The sequence below is a fragment of the Cervus elaphus genome, chromosome 13 (assembly GCF_910594005.1).
Source record: "Cervus elaphus chromosome 13, mCerEla1.1, whole genome shotgun sequence".
NCBI lineage: Eukaryota > Metazoa > Chordata > Mammalia > Artiodactyla > Cervidae > Cervus > Cervus elaphus.
In genome coordinates this window covers 46,605,904-46,625,623 of record NC_057827.1, presented here as the reverse complement: position 1 = coordinate 46,625,623, position 19,720 = coordinate 46,605,904, and the positions used below count along the sequence as shown (strand labels likewise).

Genomic DNA, 19,720 nt, shown 5'->3' with positions numbered 1-19,720 from the left:
CTGCAGCTAAGGGAGGATGGAGCCTGGTGGTTATCCCTGGACCCCTTAGCAGGACCCTGATAGTGCCATCTTATCAATGTTGCCTACAGCTCTTGGTTCCCGGGGTCTTCAATAGTTATAATACCAACCACATCAGGCTCAGAAGAAGAAAACCATTTGCGAACATGTATCAGCCATGATTGCCATATAGTTTCTCTCTTAACATCAGCTATTCCTTCCAAAATTGCTTTCGGGAGACAAGGATCAAATCCCATTTTGGGTGATTTACAGATAATCAAATAAAACAGAACTTCAGAGGATGTAGAAATACTTGACTTTTATTTTCTTGATTTTGCTTGCCTACATTTTTTGACCTTTCCACATATTCTTTATTTTCTATTTTTACACTGTAAAGTTAAAAAAAAACCAATTTTTAAAACTTGACCACACATGTTTGCATATGTGCATGCACATACACAAAGGACAACTATATACAGGAGATTCTTTTGTAATAATCTTTGTTTTAAAAAAGTTAGTAGACACAACAAGGATCTACCGTATAGCACAGGGAACTCTACTCAGTACTCTACAACAACCTAAATGGGAAAAATTCTGAAAAATAATGGGTGTACACCTAAAACTAACACAGTATTGTAAGTCAGCTATATAATCCAACATAAAATGGGTTAAAATAATAAAATAAAATTCTCTGGAAAAAAAAGCTACTGAAGCAGATTATAGATCTGATATTATCATGTAAACATGGTTCAATTATGTGTTCAATTTAGCTCTTAGAGATGTTTAAAATATCTTAAACTGATTTCGATTTGATTCTTCTAAGCCAGAATTTCCCCAAGTGTATTTTGTTGAATACTGCTGTTAAAAGACCCCAATGCTGGGAAAGATTCAGGGCAGGAGCAGGGGGGTAACAGAGGATGATAAGGTTGGAAGGTATCACTGACTCAATGGACATGAGTTTGAGCAAACTCTGGGAGATGGTGAAGGACAGGGAGTACCGCTGTTCATGGGGTCGCAAAGAGTCAGACACAATTTACCGACTGAACAACAACTGTTCCTGGATGTTCACAGACATCTGCCATCAGCTCAGTTTGGAAAACAAAGCACATTACCCACAGAACTCCCATCCCCAAACCTTCTTCAAATCCAAAAGACTTATGAAGTTCCGGAGATTCAGATGAGAAAGCAAACCTAGCCATCCTGACTGAGGGTTCCCAATAAATGATAATCAGCTGGTGTCACCCTATTCTATGTCATTGCCAACTGATGCTGGTAACAAGAATATAATATTTACTACCACAAAGGACTATTTTAAAGCCAAAAGAAAAAGAATCTGGCCCAGATTTGCAAATATCTTTATCATCATGTAATTATTCATATTCCTATTTGACACATAACCCTAAGATTTTCTAACACCTCTAACCACTTTTAAAAATTGAAAGTATAATTATCTTTCTGTTCTGCTTTAATCTCCAAATAATTTGGCCACCCTTAGTGCCAGAGAAAGAATAAAGATATGTTCCCACACTTTGCAAACAATCTTCTTATCAGCAGGTCCCAAACAAAAACTGCTCAACCACAATGATATCATTGCCCTATTTTCCTCCCTTCCCCTAGTCTTACCCTATGTGACCACACTAGGAGGATGTAGGTGTGAGGACAGGACACTCAACTACCCCCTCCCTGCAGAGATGCATGTGAACATCAAACTTAAAAGCTGTGTGTGTAACACGGTGGGTGAGCTGTGTGATTTTAAGTTTGTAGCCACAGGATGTGCTCACTGATTAGCTCCAAGCTGGGTAACTTCCAGGGTGCAGCCTGTCACCCATGGCCAACTTTTGCAGAACACTTACTATGTGCCAGGCACTGTGTGAGTATCTATAATTCTCACAGCCATCTCTGAGGAAAGGACTGCTACCATCGCCATTTAGGTTGAAGAAAACTAAGATTTAGAGAGTTTAAATTGCCCAAGTCCACATAACTAAGGGCAGGGATTCAAAGCCACTAGTCTACGTTACACTGAATCGCGTTTGTCTGTTTTATTTTTGGTCTTCTCTGTCCACAGTGGGAATGCTGAGAGGCAAAACCATGACTCACCTTTGTATCTTGGTATTTTCTCTGCTCTGATCAAACTAGGTACTCGGTAAATATTTACTAATATGAAGCTTCAGTTTAGTATTTTTGAACTTATTGTCTCGTTTCCTAGATCCTAGCTACTTGAGATAATCAATTTTGTGATGAGAAAGTCCCCATTTATAATCAGTACTAGTTGCAGTCGGGCGGCTCAGTGGTAAAGAATCTACCTGCCAATGCAGCAGATGCAGGAGCTGTGGGTTCAACCCCTGGGTCAGGAAGATACCCTGGAGGGGGAAATGGAAACCCACTGCACTGTGCCACCTGGGAAGCACAGTAAATATAAATATCATTTATGTAAACAGATACTTAGATTGTGTTCAATGAGATTTATTTATCTTGCTTTAAATCTAAGAGGATTTTTATCGATAACACTCCCATATTCCTGTGTGGTAATACTCCTGATAAGCATGAACATTTTCCTTTAAAAACTTGGCATTTTTCTGGACTACACAATATATAGACAGAAATACCAGCAGATGTTTATTAAACACCTTCTACATGCCAGGTTTTGTACTAAACATGTTTAACTACACTATCTCCTTCAAGCCTCACAACATGGCTATCAGGAGACATTTTACTATTTTCTCTATTTTAAAAGATGAAGAAACTGAGGCTTAGAGAGAGCAAGAGGCTGTCTTAGCAAGGGGCTCACAGTTAGTAAGCTAGCACATCGGGATGTGAGCTCAAAGTGGCTGGATGCCAAAGTGCATGCATGAAAAGAATCTGCCACACTCTGCCACATACCTAGAAAACATGGATTAAAAACAGGACTGTTAATAGAATGCATTTGAATCAGTTCTAATGAGGTGGATGAAACTGGAGCCTATTATACAGAGCGAAGTAAGTCAGAAAGAAAAACACCAATACAGCATATTAATGCATATATATGGAATTTAGAAAGATGGTAATGATGGCCCTATATGCGAGACAGCAAAAGAGACGCGGTTGTAAAGAACAAACAGACTTTTGGACTCTGTGGGAGAAGGCGAGGGTGGGATGATTCCAGAGAATAGCACTGAAACATGTGTACTATCATAAGCAAAATAGATCGCCAGTCCAGGTTCGATGCATGAGGGCTGCATGCATCGAACATGCTCAGGGCTGGTGCACTGGGATGACCCTGAGGGATGGGATGGGGAGGGAGGTGGAAGGGAGGGTCAGGATGGGGGACACATGTACACCCATGACTGATACATGTCAATGTATGGCAAAAACCACTACAATATTGTAAAGTAATTAGCCTCCAATTAAAATTAAAAAAACAAAAAAACAGGGCTGGAATACAGAGCTGAAAGGGGGCTCTAGTTCTGCGGTTCAGTGTGACTCCAGTAAGAACATGTAAATCCATGGCTGATTCATGTCAATGTATGACAAAAACCACTAAAAAAATAAAAAGAATTTATCTGTTCATTCATTTACTCATCAGTTACTTCTTGAGCACCTATGACATGAAGGATTCAAACTTTACACTTGGGATATACTATTATTAGTACTTGTTTTGGCCCGTCTCTGAAGGATGTAGGATGCTTATACCAAATTTAATGGGATTTGAGCCTTTTCAAGAAAAATTTCAGGAGTTATTTTTCCACACTGTGGCAAGTAAATAACCCTAACACCTCCTTCTGCTTTTCATACAATGAATTAAAGCAGCAATGACTTCTTAAATGACAGCTTTTAAACTTTCACAACCACAAAATATTTTCTCATACTCAATTATGAATATGATTTTATATGACTTAAGAAGTTAATTTTGAATAATAACATACTTTTTTCTCACAATGTGAAATTCTAAGGCAACATAGTATTGTAAAGTCATGATTTAGCAGTCACCCTCTGTGCTTCAGTTTTTCAATTTTGAAAATGGAGATTTGATAAAACATATACTCTTGAGTTCATGTGAAGATCAGTGAGATAATTTTGGCCAAACCACACTGAGATTCTCCAATGAAACCGACTTCATAAGGATGAAATGTTAATTGAGATAGAAAATACATGCTGAGTTCAGAGTGATGCTGTGTCATCAAAGCTCAGCAACTTAGAAGACAGAAAGACAGCAGAGCCAATTGATTCCTCAGATATTAGCTTGCCAAATTAAATAAGGGACAAAACACATCTGTGTAATAAACCCTACTTTAAAACTTATGATTCACTCATATATACATTTCAGTCTTTACCCAGGTCAGTTACTAACAGAAGTTGTGAATTAACTTCCAACATGAAAAACATTTTCCTAATGTCAATGCTGATATCTTATCTGAGGTAAGGATATGGGAGAGGAGAACAACAAATCTCTGCCTCTCTCTCCTTTCTTTTTAAATAAAAATACACTAAACCTTACATACGATTGTTTTACAGCTCAATTGATAAGGTGTGTTCCTTTTTTTTTTGGTCCAAGAAAATTTAAAAGCAACTAATTTAAATATGCAAAATTATCTTGAGTTGTTCATACGTGAACTTAAAAGCCGTGCAACACAGGAAAATTAAGTAATTATGCCTCCAAGTTATTTACTGCAATTAAGCTCATTTATCATATGCAAATTAGTGCAAACTGGTCTCATTAGTTACTAAATTACTCAATATGAGCTGAACAATGTAGCACTCCAGTTTGTAATGAAAAATCCCTGTAGAGGCAAGCAGTATCAATTAAGCTAATTTGCATATGCAAATATATTCACTAACTTTCTCTTTTTCTATATTTAGTTTTACATTTTCTTACCATTCTGGATCATAGGGAAACTGCAGGGTCACTCACCTTTTTCTCTTTCCTGTTTTATAGCTAGAGAATGCCTCTATCAGTTGAATTTTATTTTATTTTAGTACCGATGTCAAGCAGGATACCACTTTGCCATCAAGGGCCATAAGGAGTAAGAAGATGAACCTTTCCTAGAGATGATCATTTCTTTAATACTTGCAAGTTCCAATAAAGTAATAAGGGTGAAATTCCAATTCATCAATAAAATAGAAAGTACACTTAATGTATCATTTTCTCTCACAAAAGTCTTTTGAAAACATTGCTATTAAATGTAAAATGTGATGTTGACTTGGCTAGGCAACATCTTAAGTAATAATTCTTATGTTTGTATTAGTCAGTTCTTGAGCTGTTTTAGGTATTACTCACTTTTCTCTGCCCAGATATTTGAACTGTACTAGTCAATCTTTTATTGTCTCTTGCTGGATCCAATGAAGCAAGATGCTAATAAAAGATGTTGCATTCTCCAGCTCCCCCCCAACATGATTGTAAGTAGCTCTTTTGCCTATAATCTAATTTCTCTAAAGCATCTTCCTAGTCTTCTACAATTGAGTGGGTCTCAAGACACTGAAGCAGTGCTGTCACTGCTGCTGCTAACGGGCTTCAGTCGTGTCCGACTCTGTGCGACCCCATAGACGGCAGCCCACCAGGCTCCCCCGTCCCTGGGATTCTCCAGGCAAGAACAGTGGAGTGGGTTGCCATTTCCTTCTCCAATGCATGAAGTGAGAAGTGAAAGTGAAGTCGCTCAGTCGTGTCTGACTCTTAGCGACCCCATGGACTGCAGCCCACCAGGCTCCTCCGTCCATGGGATTTTCCAGGTAAGAGTACTGGAGTGGGGTGCCACTGCCTTATCCTGTGCTGTCACCAGAAATACTTAAATGTTAACAGAAAAATAAAATGTCACAAGATATTTTGTTTCCCTTATTACACTGACCACAAATTTTAAAATATTTCTGATAAAGAACCTATACTTTCCTCATTTATCAAGAATTCTGCAGGACCAAAACAGTATGTAGACCGACCATGATTCCAGGGTATATCCTTAAATTATCTTCAAACTATGATTAAAAATGGAAGCATAGGAATTTAAACATAAATTCTAACATTATTTTGTTCTAAATCTGATCCACAGCATTCTCTTTTAAACCTAGGCTCTTTTACTTCTACTGTCTAATCCCTGGTTGAAGGTATTAAGAGAAAGAAAAACCACAGGATTGAAATCTGACATTTCACTGAAGTCTGTAGTGTCATCCATTTTACACATGCAAATCTCTGATGACTTAGCCTATCAAACAGAAAAACAGCAACATTTGAGATCCCTGTTCTCCATCCATTATAAGAAAATACACACTTTAGTTATACTGGTCTGCTAAGGTGATGACCACCATCTATGTCTTCTATAAGAGAGTTGTTCTACCAAAAAATAATTCGTTCAAGAACAATTATTTCCTTAGTGATGCTGAGGAAGACAAGAAGTCATGTAACTCCTTTGCCCAGTCTTTTCCGATTCACTCCCAGGCAGAGACTCTTAGGTGTTATAATATTGGAATGTTCTTGGTGATTCTCTCGGTTTCCCTCAAAATGTCTGCTCAAGAGATTCTGTTTTAGTTTGGGGTTTGAATGCCTTATAATTCAAACATTTCTTAACCCAGAAATAATGCAAGGTTAATGACTTAGCTATAGAAGGGTACATGCAACATAGACAAGTTCAAAACTAACACCTTGGTGCAACGCTTCCACCATTATCTCCCTTTAGGGAATTTCTTATAAAAGATTTTTATTCTCCCAAGACTTCATTTAAAATAATTGTAGTTCTATATCATTTATATACAAACATGTGGATATATATGAGCATATTCATCCAACTCAGAAAGTTTCATTTACTATAATATCCAAAACTAGTTATGGATAAAAACCATTCTTCAATTACTTTATAAGTAAGTTATTAGTAGTGATATGTATTACTCAATGTCAGTAACTTAACAGGTACCCTTCTGTAGTTCACCATAATGTATTCACGACAAATACAAACATAAACCCTAAAAAATCTTCCACATACAAAGTTTGATTTGATTGCTTTGTTTTGACACCTGTGAGGTAAGTAAAGCAGCAATACTATGGAGTATGCAAAAACAATACTGCAATTTCATATAACAATTATATAAGATTTATTTACAGAATGAAAAAAAGAAACCCTCAAACCCTTCTGCTAAGGGCATGCAAATAATTAAAGAACTCCATTCATAAATTTGGCACCTAAGGGAAAGTCATTCCCCTAGTTAATTTTACGAGTTACAAGGATGCTGTTACCATTTTCTGTTCCGTTAACTTTGATAAAGTAAAATATGAATATTCTATCTGGTCTCTAAACTGGGTAAGTAAAAGTAAATTCCACTTATACTTTATTCATATTAAGGAATCATGAAGTGAGAACAATAACACCTAAAGAGAACTTTTAAAGCAAGAACCAAATCAGGGCTGAGTCACAAATACTACATTCAGGAAAAGATCTCACATAATGGCTCAAAGTTCTTGAATTTTTCTTGTGTGTGCTCAGTTGCTCAGTCGTGTCCAACTCTCTGTGGCCCCATGGACTGTAGCCTGCCAGGCTCCTCTGTCCGTGGAATTCTCCAGCAAGAATACTGGAGTGGGTTGCCATTTCCTCCTCTAGGGGATCTTCCTGACCCACGGATTGAACCCATGTTTCTTGCGTCTCCTACACCGGCAGGTGGGTTCTTTACCACTAGTGTCACCAGGGAAGCCTGGGATTTTTACTTCACCTGTCACAAATAGCACAATTCTCAATTTGACCCCTTGCCTCCAACTCCTCCTCTGATCAATGAGTCACAGAAGAATAAAGTCAGCTAAAACACCTTGACTCAGGCCCAATGCCTCCACCTCACAGTCGTGCAGCAGCGAGGCTGACACCCCTTGATTGTCTTGCCTCTCCTGCAGAAGATGCCCCTGTGCTGAAATTCATACCTGAAACAGCTATAAGTTCACTGAGGCTACAATAGGGGTCACAGTATATATGATGCAAATGGTGGCCCCAGAACTGCACAGTATGAAGCCTGGACCATGGCCATGCCTGTGTATACCAGTATTAGATCATTACATTGAAAAATAACTTTGCAACAGTTGATTTTTATATTGATAGAATCACCATTATATTTATTTTGCCCCTCTCAGTAGGAAAGAAGTCATACTTTAATGGATCTATAAAACTTCCTAAATTTTCTTAAGAGAATATATGGCTAATAAGATGTACCTTTACAGGAACTAAAGAGCCTCTTGATGACAGTGAAAGAGGAGAGTGAAAAAGCTGGCTTAGTTAAAAAAAACTAAGATCATGGCATCTAGTCACATCACTTCATTGCAAACAGATGGGAAAGAAATGGAAACAGTGGCAGGTTTTATCTTCTTGGGCTCCAAAATTACTGTGGATGGTGACCACAACCATGAAATCAAAAAACGCTTGCTCCTTAGAAGAAAAGCTATGACAAACCTAGACCTCATATGGCAAACAAATATACTGCAGTATGTAGAATAGGTTGACCAAAAATTAAGAAGTCCTTAGTGCACTTTTCCACAAAACACCACTGGGGTTAATATGGGGACCAGCGAGGCTTGGCACCTGGTGCAGGGAATTCTGAAGTATTTCCTGAGCCCCAGTTTGGGTGCTTAGAACTGATCTCTATTTTACCTTCCAATTTCCATCAGTTCCCTAATTCTGTTCACTACAAATATAAAGTCTTGCCTTTTAAAACCTGTCTTTTAAAATGTCCTCATCATTTCTTGGCAAGTATTTATAATCTAGTGCTAACATCCTGGGTTCAAATTCAACTCTCACTTAACTAGCTATGTGAGTTTTAGTCAGGTAATTGTTTTGTGAGTTTTCTAAGAAATCTTAGTTTACTCAATTGTAAGATATGCAGAATACCTGAATCACAGATACATACTATATTAATTGATGATATAAGAAGAGTAGTTAGCATAATACATAAAAGTTAATACATACCAAAATTCAGTAAATTTAAGCTAAAATCAACCTGGCTTAGGCCTTTTCTCATTAAAACACACTTCACTTGGTATTTAAATTAGAAATGCAAACTTATAATCAAAATACTCAATGGAAAAAAAGGTTAAATAAATTATGATACATCCATAGTATAGAATGACATATAGCCATTAAAAATAATGGAAGCCTATCCTTTCCTAATGCAGACATGACCACTTGATATTGATTTTTTAAAAGTTGATTGCTAAAGAGCATATCATTGACCAATGCTTGACCCCATGAATCTCAGAAATATAAATATACTCTTAACAACATTAATACAAAATTGTCTTCTCATCTCCAAACCGGACTTTACCACAAACATCCAAACACTTCTACCTTCTATCACTTTTTAGGTTTGTCTTCTGAACCTAAAATTTTACTGCAACTGCTTTAACTGATGAAACCTATGACACCTCTTCAATATTTGTCCTCCGGAAGGATTTATATCCTCAGTCACCTTGATATTTCTTCCTTGCATGCTAAGTCGCTTCAGTCATGGTTGAATCTTTGTGATCCCATGGACCGTTAGCCCACCAGGATCCTCTGTCCATGGGATTCTCCAGGCAAGAATGCTGGAGTGGGTTGCCCTGCCCTCCTCCATGGGATCTTCCTGACCCAAGGATTGGACCTGTGTCTTCTGCATTGGCAGGCAGGTTCTTTACTCTTATCTTTGTCTACTCCTTTCTCATTTTCTATTTGCATCTTAAAGTAACGACATGTATGGGGTTGCCTCTCCTCAGCCCTTTTCCCTCCTTGTTCCATATCATCTCCATTAGTCTGCAACTTACTGCTTGATCTGAACTACCATTCATCTGCACAAATCAGTAATGCCCAACCCTGTTTTTAGCCTTTACCTTGATCTTTCTCTAGAAAGATCAGGTTTCCAACCGCTTACCTCTTACAGATTTGGCTATGTAATGAGATATCCCTTTCAGCCTCTCTTAGGCAAGAGTATCACTAAGATCCTTTTATCGGACTAGAAGATCTGTGATCACTGATTACTCCTACTATTCCCTAGCTTTTCATCTCTAATTCATACCATGTGCCATACCTGTGTCTCTATTCATAGAGGTTCTATCTCGGATAAGATCTTCATTTGGATATTAGACTTAATAGTTTCCTAAATTGTCTCTCTATAACAGCCTCTCATAACACAAAGGCTTCCTAGACTGTATTTTAATAGTAACACCAGAAACAGACCAAAGGTTTATCTTGTCACTATCTTGTGTGAAAGCCTTCTCCACAGGCTCATTGCTGATTACACAATCCTGGCTTGGCTTACTGGGCTTGTGCAATATGGCTCGTAAGTTCTCCACCTTTATCTCTTATGTGCTCCTCTGCATATGTGAAATAATCATCAAATTAAACATCTGAACAGTCCCCAAACAAGATCTGTTATGACTTGCCTCCATACTTTGTGTTCTACATTTCTTTGCCTGCAATGTTCGTTGGTTGTCCTTGGCTAGTAAACTCCTATTCATCCATCAACAACTTTGAGTGGCCTTCTCTGATGCTTCATGGCAAATTCAGAGCCCCGCTCTTTCACAGGCTGCTAGTAAAGTACATGACCAGTGTGATGCTTCTCACTTTATGGAATCTCCTGGTTTTTTAACCAAATGATTGCAAGCTAGTTAAGGAGAGCAGCCATGTGCCTACTACAGCAAATTATGTTGTTACTAAGTATTTACCCTTTTTCTTTTTTGGTAATGATGGTAAACTATGATGTTAGAGACTATGCCAACCTTATTGACCACACAGGTTTGTTTATTCCCCAACCCAGCCCCCCACCCCCGCCCCCCCCCCCCACCCCCGCCCCTGAAATTTGCAAACAAAAGAAGGGTAGGGGAGAAGGAAGAAAGAATTTATCCCAGGCCCCATGAATCAACCAGATTCAACTATGGAACCTCCTAAAGGAAAAATAAGGAAACCATGTTACCTGAGCAGACTACTGAGAAACCTTGAATATGGTACACAGATCTATGGGTTCAAGAGTTATCCTGCTGGGAGAGATGACAGCTAACCAGATAGCCTAGAGGAAGCCCTTCTTGTTACTACTACTTCCCAATCCATTCCTATATGCAATTTTATCATATCATTTTGAGAAGCATACACAATTCTTCCCCTCCATAACCTTTGGTTTTAGAATCTAATGATAGGAGTTTCTAGTTTCTATGACAATTTCAAGACTGTCTAGTGCAACCACACTTGGATGCCTGACTTTCTTGAAAGCATCTCTACAAAGCCGCCTATACTTGTAAGGCTAAAAGTTTTGAGTGTGTTGGAAATGCAGACAGCTTTATTTGCAAGTTTTGTTATATCGAGGCAATTTCTTTTTCTATTCAACTTTCACTGCTTTCTCTTTTTTCTACACTCTGAAGACACACAGAATGTGTCTAATCCTCCTTTTTTTTCCTTCTTTTGGAATGAGGCCTTCAAATAGATAAGAGAGGATATTAATGTCCCTTTTATGCCATGTATTTCCCACACTTAACTTCATCATGCCCTTTGCCACATCTCATGTAACACAATTTCCAGTTCATGCACTCATCTAGTTATTCCACTCCAAATGACATCCAGCTGTCTATGCCCCCTTCAAGAGTGCTGTTTAAGTCAGGTGTGACCAAACCAAAGAACAGAATAGTTTAGCAGTCTCATCTAGATCCTCCACTCCCTTAATGGAGTCCAATGTTGAACTGGCACTGGGGACAGTCACTCTTTATTTCTACACTGCTCTCACTGAGCTTACATTTACACTCTTAAGTTTTTTGTTTTAAATTAGATTTAAATTCTTGCAGCTCCTAAGTCCCCCTCCCTACAAAACACTGAACACAAGATTTCCAGAGAGAATTTAGAGGATAACAGGATACCAATGGAATCATTTCTCTCACTGACAAAGTCTTACACACTGACAGCTTCAGAATATAAATAGGAGTTATCCTGGATCACTTCAGAATCTAACAATGTACAGTTGGCCCTCTATAATCACAGATTCAATCAACCACAGATCAAAAATATTGGAAAAAATCCAGAAAGTTCCACAAAGAAAAACATACACTTGCCACATGCCACCAATGACTTACATAGCATTTGCACTATATTAGGTACTGTAAATAATTTAGAGACAATTTCAAGTATAGAAGAGGCCACGCATAGGTTATATACAAATACCATGTCATTTTATATAAGAAACTTGAGCAACCACAGATTTTTCTGTCCACAGGGGTCCTGGAACCAACTCCCTCACATACAGAGGGGCAGTGGTATATATGGTATCACTCATACAAAACTTATAATGGAGATTCTGGACAAAAATGTACAGAGAAGAGAGAAATAAAAAAGCAAAGGTCTAGAAAGAAATATCCTTCCTGTATCCCTGAAACTTATCTACTATAAAAGTAATTCAAAATTTTATGTGCACAATAGGATAGCATTTCCTAAGGTGTAGTTCAAGAAACATAGTTTTATGGGATGTTAACATATATTAGTGGAGAAATGAGAAAGATCAAAATAAATAAAAATAAATAAGGACCTTTCAGGCCTTAAATTTACAAAGGTGAATAGTGACATCTCAGATCTAATAAAGCATCAAAATTATCTCAAATGGTTGTTAAAAGTAACAAATTCCTGGATTTCACCCTGAAGACCCTGATTTACTAGGTCCAGGAGAGACGCAGGAATTTGTTGTTTGAACAACTGTCTCGTTGACACTGAAGCTGTCAGCCAAGGAACCATTTTGGAGAGTCACTGGGGTTTGACCATGCACAATCTGATGAAAGCAGTTTTTCTAGGGTATATATTTTCAGAAATTATATGCTAGATTCAGTACCACTTCGGCTATCTAGAAAATGAAAGCACCATAGAGACCTTTTTTTAAAAACGTTACTCTGAATGGAGAGGAGTTTGTAGGTTAGCTTTGTTTTTACCCCAAATCTTATCTAAGGAAAGCAACCATCTTTTTCCAGTAAGATGCCCAAACACCCCAAATATGTCTGTTTCTTCAATTCCATGTTAAAAATGAATCTTACATATACAAAAAAAAAAAAAAGCTTTGGCCATGGCAACATTTATCCTGGAAACAGAAACAATGTAGAATGATGTGTCAAGTTAATGACTTGCAAAATCTTAACAGAAAAAGTTCTGAGTAAGTGAGGTGCTAAGTTTGGGATAAATTTTTTCCAAGACTAAATAACTACAGGTCCACGCCTAGTCACCCTCATATTTTTCACGAAAGTCACTGGAAAGATCAAATTATTAATATCTGTCTCCTTTTACTTAAAAACATACTTTAACATCTCATCCTGACAAAGTCAGTACTTTGGGAAAGCTAACATTAGGATGGGAAGCACTTATGAATACAAACTCAAGCAAAGAACAACTGAAGTTTGGCAACACACAAAAATGTCACATACTTTCACAACAAAACTTTGCTCTTCCAAAAACAAAATACAGCTCCAAAGACACACACATATGTTCACTTACAAATGCAGCACACACAATCATTCTGGGAACAGCCAGCTACTATACATTGTGCATCAACTCAATGGTGCCGTTCATCTCAATTATTATAGCACAAATAATACTTGCCCTCCCTTTCTCATTAATATTCTCTCAAGGGATGGCTTTCTAAAAAGAAAAAAAAATAAAATTCATAAAAATTTCATAATTCCAAGATACAACAGCAACAGTCATACACATAGCTGCAATAAAAGGCATTTTCATAAAAAGACTAAACGTGTGGATTTTTCTTAGCAAAATGTAAGCAAGCTTTTTTCACTTAAAGGTACCTGTAAAATGTGACTTCCCAAATGTGCTTCAAATACTTCAATGGCCAGTGCACTGGGGCTTCTCCTTCGTTGTGCACCTATAACTTAAAGAAAAAAGAAAAAAAGAAAAGAAAGAAAGAAAGAAATTAAGTTGGGGCTCCGATTCACACCTTCAGCTTCATTTCTCTTTAATTGTATCACTAGAGAGCTACTATAGCTCTAAGACCTGAGAGAATCACGAGCCAGTTTTAACCCTGGTTCTCAGTTGCCTGAGCAAATCAGAGCGGAGGCTGAATTTTCATCTCAGAATATCAACTTCTACAAACATTAAAATCAGATTTAATGTTTTTCTTTTTGGACTGTTTTCCCTGTACTGGAGCAAAAAACAGAGGAATGTTCACATTTAAAAAAAATAAATTAGTAAGCTGCTTTTCTTAAAATTTAGGTATTGTTATACTTAAAGCAAATACATATTTCCTTTTCCTCCCAGAGAAACCTGAACATTTAATATCCTCTAGGCCAGGAAAAAAGCAAACAGGATTTTTTTAAATGTTCTAATGCAATAACTTTATCATAATTTAATAAGCACAACATGTTGGCTAGGAGATTCTCATTAGTGACTGTTTGCACTAGTGTTAAGTGTCTCAGGATGGCTGGATTTCATATTTACTGAACATTCACATGTAACTATTCCTACAGGACCTGCAGGAAGCCCAGGTGGAAGCTTGTTTAGCCTGTACCTCACAGCTCAGTGACTGCTTCCTTATTGGAATACTTCTGTCCTTCTGCTAAGGTATAATCAGTCTTTCTGTTCCAGGCATACCCTACATGTGTTGTCTGCAGGCACATACACCCAGAGAGCCTCCCAATCCTTAACAGAAGGGGTTACTGCATGATATTTGGGGGATCCAGAATTGAGGGTCATGGTTTCACTTTTTTTTTTTTTTTGCATGGGGTCATGATTTGCTTTTAAATCTGTTCTAGTTATTTTTCCAGTTTTAAAAAGTCCTCAAACATAAAAATCTACTTTGCTTTCCAGCAATTTATGAAAGAAAATATTCAGAACTTTTCCATATTTCAAACAAATATATCCCTTCCCTCTTCCTGCTTTTCTTAAAAATTGTATGACAAACCTCAATTCCCTCAAATCTAGACACCATGAATTGAAAATAAAATGAAACCCCTACTTTCTTTCTTCTCCAAACACTTTCAGCTAGTTGACAAGACAATACCAGCAAAATGCTGCTGGCATAATTCTGTTGTGTCTCAGCTATTACTAAGTCAGTTAGTTAAATCCATACCTGCATCAGGATTATAATATAAGGGTATTTAGGATTATTGAGCTGTGCAAAAGTAAGCAGTTCCCCCCTGCAACTGTGAGCTAATGTCTGCCATGTCTGAAAGGCACTTTGAAACTAATATGAGTGGTAAGTATCATTATTACTTGCAAGAGGAAATAAAAAAGGCATTTTTTTTCAATGGGAAAATTTATAAAATATAACTGAAGAGTGATTATTATCAAGGAATATTCCAGTTGGAAGGGACTTTAGAGATCACTATTCTAACTTCTTCATTTGCTTCAGAAGCAAAACACATAACTAATAATCTTAAAATAGAAAAAATCAATTTTCTACTCTAAGATTAATCATTACTATAAGTATAGACATAAGATTTTTAAAAATTTTAATATTAAAATGTACTTAAGACAGTATTACTGGGTATGTGTGCATTTCTGATTAATTTCCTATTCTAACATGCACATTACTCCCTTCAAAACTCCTTTGGCATTTTTGATAATGCAGCTGTCTTGCTGAATACTGTTTTCAGTTTCTAGAGTGTTAATTGCACATTATGGTAGCTTGGTGTGAATGATCCCACATGAATAAAATCTGCAGTTCTCTCTCTTTTTTTTTTAAAGATTGTTTGGGGGATGGGAGCTTTGGGGAGGCAGAAGGGGGTGTTGAAAAACTTCAAAAGTGTCCACTCTGTTATTGAGGCAGTAATTGGGATTCAGAAAGCTCTTTATTAATAGTTTAAAATTTGGGGGCATTTCAGGACTTCCAATTATGAGGTTCAAAATAAACCCCTGTAACTCACAGAAAAAATGGACTGATCTCAGAGAACATACGCTATTCTCCAAAGAACTGGATTAAGAGGGGGGCAGCAGAGTAACAGCCACCAATCTATTGAGGACCTTGAAACATCACAGGAAATGAAAGGAACTTGTTCATTCACTAGAAGGTCCAAGGAGTATGCTCCAATAACAACTGCCTTCTTGAAGCATGAACTATAGTGTAGGAACTATACCGGGTTCCTGCAGGGATTATTTCAGCCTGGCCATTGATGGTCATTCTTTTCTTGCCTTTCCTCAACTTAAGGCTCAGCTGTTCTTTAGGTAAGTGGTGCAAATGCTTAAATATTTAGGAATTTTATTTTAAAAGCTTATTAGTCAGTCTGGGGATCCCACATGCCTTCATCAGGTCTCCTGTCCGTGAGTCCGACACCTGCATAGTTGTTTTCCTTTGTTCTTCAGATCCTCCATGGAAACCCGAGTGTGCATTCTAGCACATGCGAGCGTAACACACAAGAATCTTGAAAGCGCTTTCATGCTTTTCCCTTCAATGGCATTTTTATGACACTGGAACTTCTCTTGATTTATATGTTTTGCACTTATGCAGGTGATGTGGGGCTGTAATGACAGTTCCTAATTTTACAACCAACATAAATATGTTAAACAGGAACCCATTATGCCCCAGGTAGAAGCCCAGCTCTGACTCGAAGCATTATTGGTGACTGAATAGATGTTAAATGTGTACTTTTTATCTTGTACTTTTCATCCCACCACATTTGGGATTTTGAATACTGAGATAATAATCTGATAACTCAGGAACAATGCAAGCACAGTTATTTTGTTCCTCTATGTTAATCTCATTGTGTTTCTGGAGTATCATTTATGCCTAAAGAAAAACTGAAGAGGCACTTCCTCAATGAAGGTCATCATTTTCAGAAAAGTAATACATTGTTTATGAAGTTCTCTCAGACTGCTGTGTTTTGGAACTTGACAGCTTCTAAAACGATTTGGTAGCCCCCACACACTGCATACTCGGTATTGCTATACAGGTTAATGTTTAATCTGCAGACACTTCATTCATCTGTTCAATTAAAAGACAATGCTTTGAAATGTAAAGAATACTAAATCAACCAAAAAATGCATAGCACATTGCTAAATAAATGGAACATGTAATCCTATATTTGTGAGGACTATATCTCAGTCACTGACAGTGATGAGAATTGTACCAAGTTATATAAACTGGTAAAAGGAAAAAAAAAAGCCACGGTAATTCATATTCAATTCAGAAATTACAGAGTACCTACGTGATGCTGAAACTTGCTGGCCACTGTAGGGTAACTAGTGTTATAAAACCTCATAAACATTCCATCAGAAAATTTTAAGCAATTTGAAACAAGCCTAGGCCCAGCATAACATGATCAAGAAAACATGATCATCTCACATTTTTCAAGGGTTAGAAATAAAACACCTAGAGTTTTAAGAGACTTTAAATGGAAGTGATATATAGGGAGAAAGATTTTTAAAAATTAACTGAAGAAATTCTGATTGTCTCAGAAATATAAAATGATATGATGAATCATTAGGATTGCACATTTGGCCTTTCTCTCATTAAAAAATGGTAGACCAAAAAAATGAAAGAAGAAAACCCCAATCTGAAGCATGTATCTGAAAAATTCGTTTTGTCCCTCAACGGTGTCAGCAAAAAATAACCTAGACTCTTCCACATAACCTTGTGAGGTAGTCTTTGAGAATTAATTAAGTGCAATAAAAGACAATCCCTCTTTGGGGAAATACACCACACACTCCCAGTCATATTCCTAACCAGTGCCCGTCACCTTCAGGGATGCACAAACGCCAGGAAGGCTGAGGATTATCGCTCAGTGGGAGTTTGACCTATTCAGACAAAAGGTCAGCTTGCCATTGAAGAACCCATTAGAAAACAGAAGCAGGACAGCTCAGTGGACACACATAATGAACGACGGAAAAGTCATGAGCCATTCTTGCCTGTGTCCCGCGCTGCCCTTTTCCTCCTAGCCCTCCCCGCCCCCATTTCCAGAGCAGCTGGAGCTGCCCCGGCCCCTCCCTGCAGAGCTCACAACGGGAAGGTAAACCACAGACAGGGAGAGAGAAAGGGGCACGTTATTTCAGGGCTCCCTTGAAAAAGACACTCAAAAGTGAAGATGAGGATGACACTGGGAGGCAGGGTTGCCAAGAAATTGTTTGACTTGGGAAACGTTGTCATTAGCAGATAGGGAAGACCATTTTTGAGCTATTTTCTCATCCAGCTGTCCCTCCACGGGGGCCCGAGCGGCAGGATGGGTGAATGTAACCTTAACGTTCTGCAGGTGGTATTTTAAGAGTGGAGTCACCCACCAAGTAAAAAGGCAAGCTCGGTGGGTACCCTCGGAATCTGTTGTGTAAGGGGCAAGACTCTGTTCCTATGCTGAGCTTGGGGGAAGAGAGGACTAAAGGAAATCCTGGACATCACTCCCCGGGCTTTAGCACTTGGGATAAGCAAAGTCAGAATCTGGGAAAGAAAAGAGTACAGAATGCTTAATGAGTCTTCCCATGACTACCAAAGAGAAGAAAAGGGATTTCCCTTGAAGAATGTCAATTAGCCTCCCTCACTGTAGGGCAGATTAAGCCAGGGAGGGTTTTCTCAGAAGTCTCAGAAGTTTCTGAAGTATATAGTGTATATGTGTATCTGCGTCTCCCTATAAAAATAAACATTGATATGCTTTTATTGACTATGGGAACAAGTCTTCATTCTGACCCTTATTCTTACCGCTCCACCTACTGCCCAAATTCACAGTTTGTACCCTTTCAACACTAAAGTTCTCACTGTTTGTGCATGCCCTAAACACTAGTGGAATTTCAGGTTGGGATGGAGAAGATGCCCGAACAGCAGTACTAAAATCGAAACGGTTGTCAAAAGCCTGGTGTGTGGAGTTTCCACACACTACATGAAGTGAATGTCTGAAAACAAAGAACAACACTTTCCAATGTACTTTCACCAAGATAAGTTTTTTGCCCCTTAAAACACAGGATAACTGAGAACCAGAGAAAAGAAATAGGGACAGGTATTGTTGATCTGGCATTTGAATGGTCGGTTGACATTAAATAATAATAAAGAAAACCTCCCATATTCAAAAACAGTGTAGTATGGGTTTATTTTAAAATTCATATCTAGAATGTTCTAAAAATAATTTTTATAATTCATATCTCAAACATATTAACACATTATATTACCAATTTAGACAAAAGAGGTATTTAATCTATTAAAATAACTGAAACTCTAAGAAGTCTTATGCTAATTCAAAAATTCTTTGATGCAACACATTTAAATTTCTCCCACAATCTAAAGATGCATTGAATATATTCAGGAAAAGTGTTAAGGGTGATAAGACTGTGAGAGTATTAATATTTACAAATGAATGGCTGGATTTGAGAAGAAGGAATCATGTCTGCTTTTATCAAAAAAAGCCTATCTGTATGGCTACAACTAGTACAAACTAAGGGGAATTACCCAAAACACTCGATGATCTGTTTAAACAAGGATGTGTTTATCATGCACTTCCTATCTTCTGAAGAACTCAAACAGTATTCACATATTTTTGAACACTTTCTTTAGGAAACTTTTCTTCATCAAAATGGTAAACTGTCTAAAAGTGAAATGGCACCCAAGTATTATTTTTATAAGTCTTAAAAATGTTTCTTGTACAAATTACAGGCACTTCTTTTCAGTACTAAGTTTCCATTTTAAAGAGTCATTTTGCACACTTGCCTTGCTTTTCCTTTGAAGGAAATGAGAGTTATCAAAGCAGGTATTTCTTCATCATAGGCAAGGAAAGAAGAAAATAGTTGTTCTCTGACAACCCGGAAGTTACTACAGGAGATATTATAGGTACCTTACATGGGTTACATAGAAGTTGATCAACACACTT

At 37.6% G+C, this 19,720-nt stretch overlaps 1 protein-coding gene across 17 annotated transcripts in view; it reads right to left on the bottom strand.

The window, feature by feature from the left end:
• NPAS3 (neuronal PAS domain protein 3) overlaps window positions 1-19,720 on the bottom strand; it is a 930,536-nt gene that overhangs the window by 463,997 nt on the left and 446,819 nt on the right. For 9 of the 17 annotated variants that reach the window (XM_043921657.1, XM_043921658.1, XM_043921660.1 and 6 more), the window contains one exon: window positions 13,727-13,803. In XM_043921657.1, the coding sequence (XP_043777592.1) occupies window positions 13,727-13,803 (77 nt within the window). Of the gene's footprint in view, window positions 1-13,726; window positions 13,810-19,720 lie in introns of all 17 variants that reach the window. The other 8 variants (XM_043921659.1, XM_043921661.1, XM_043921662.1 and 5 more) reach the window with 1 other exon arrangement.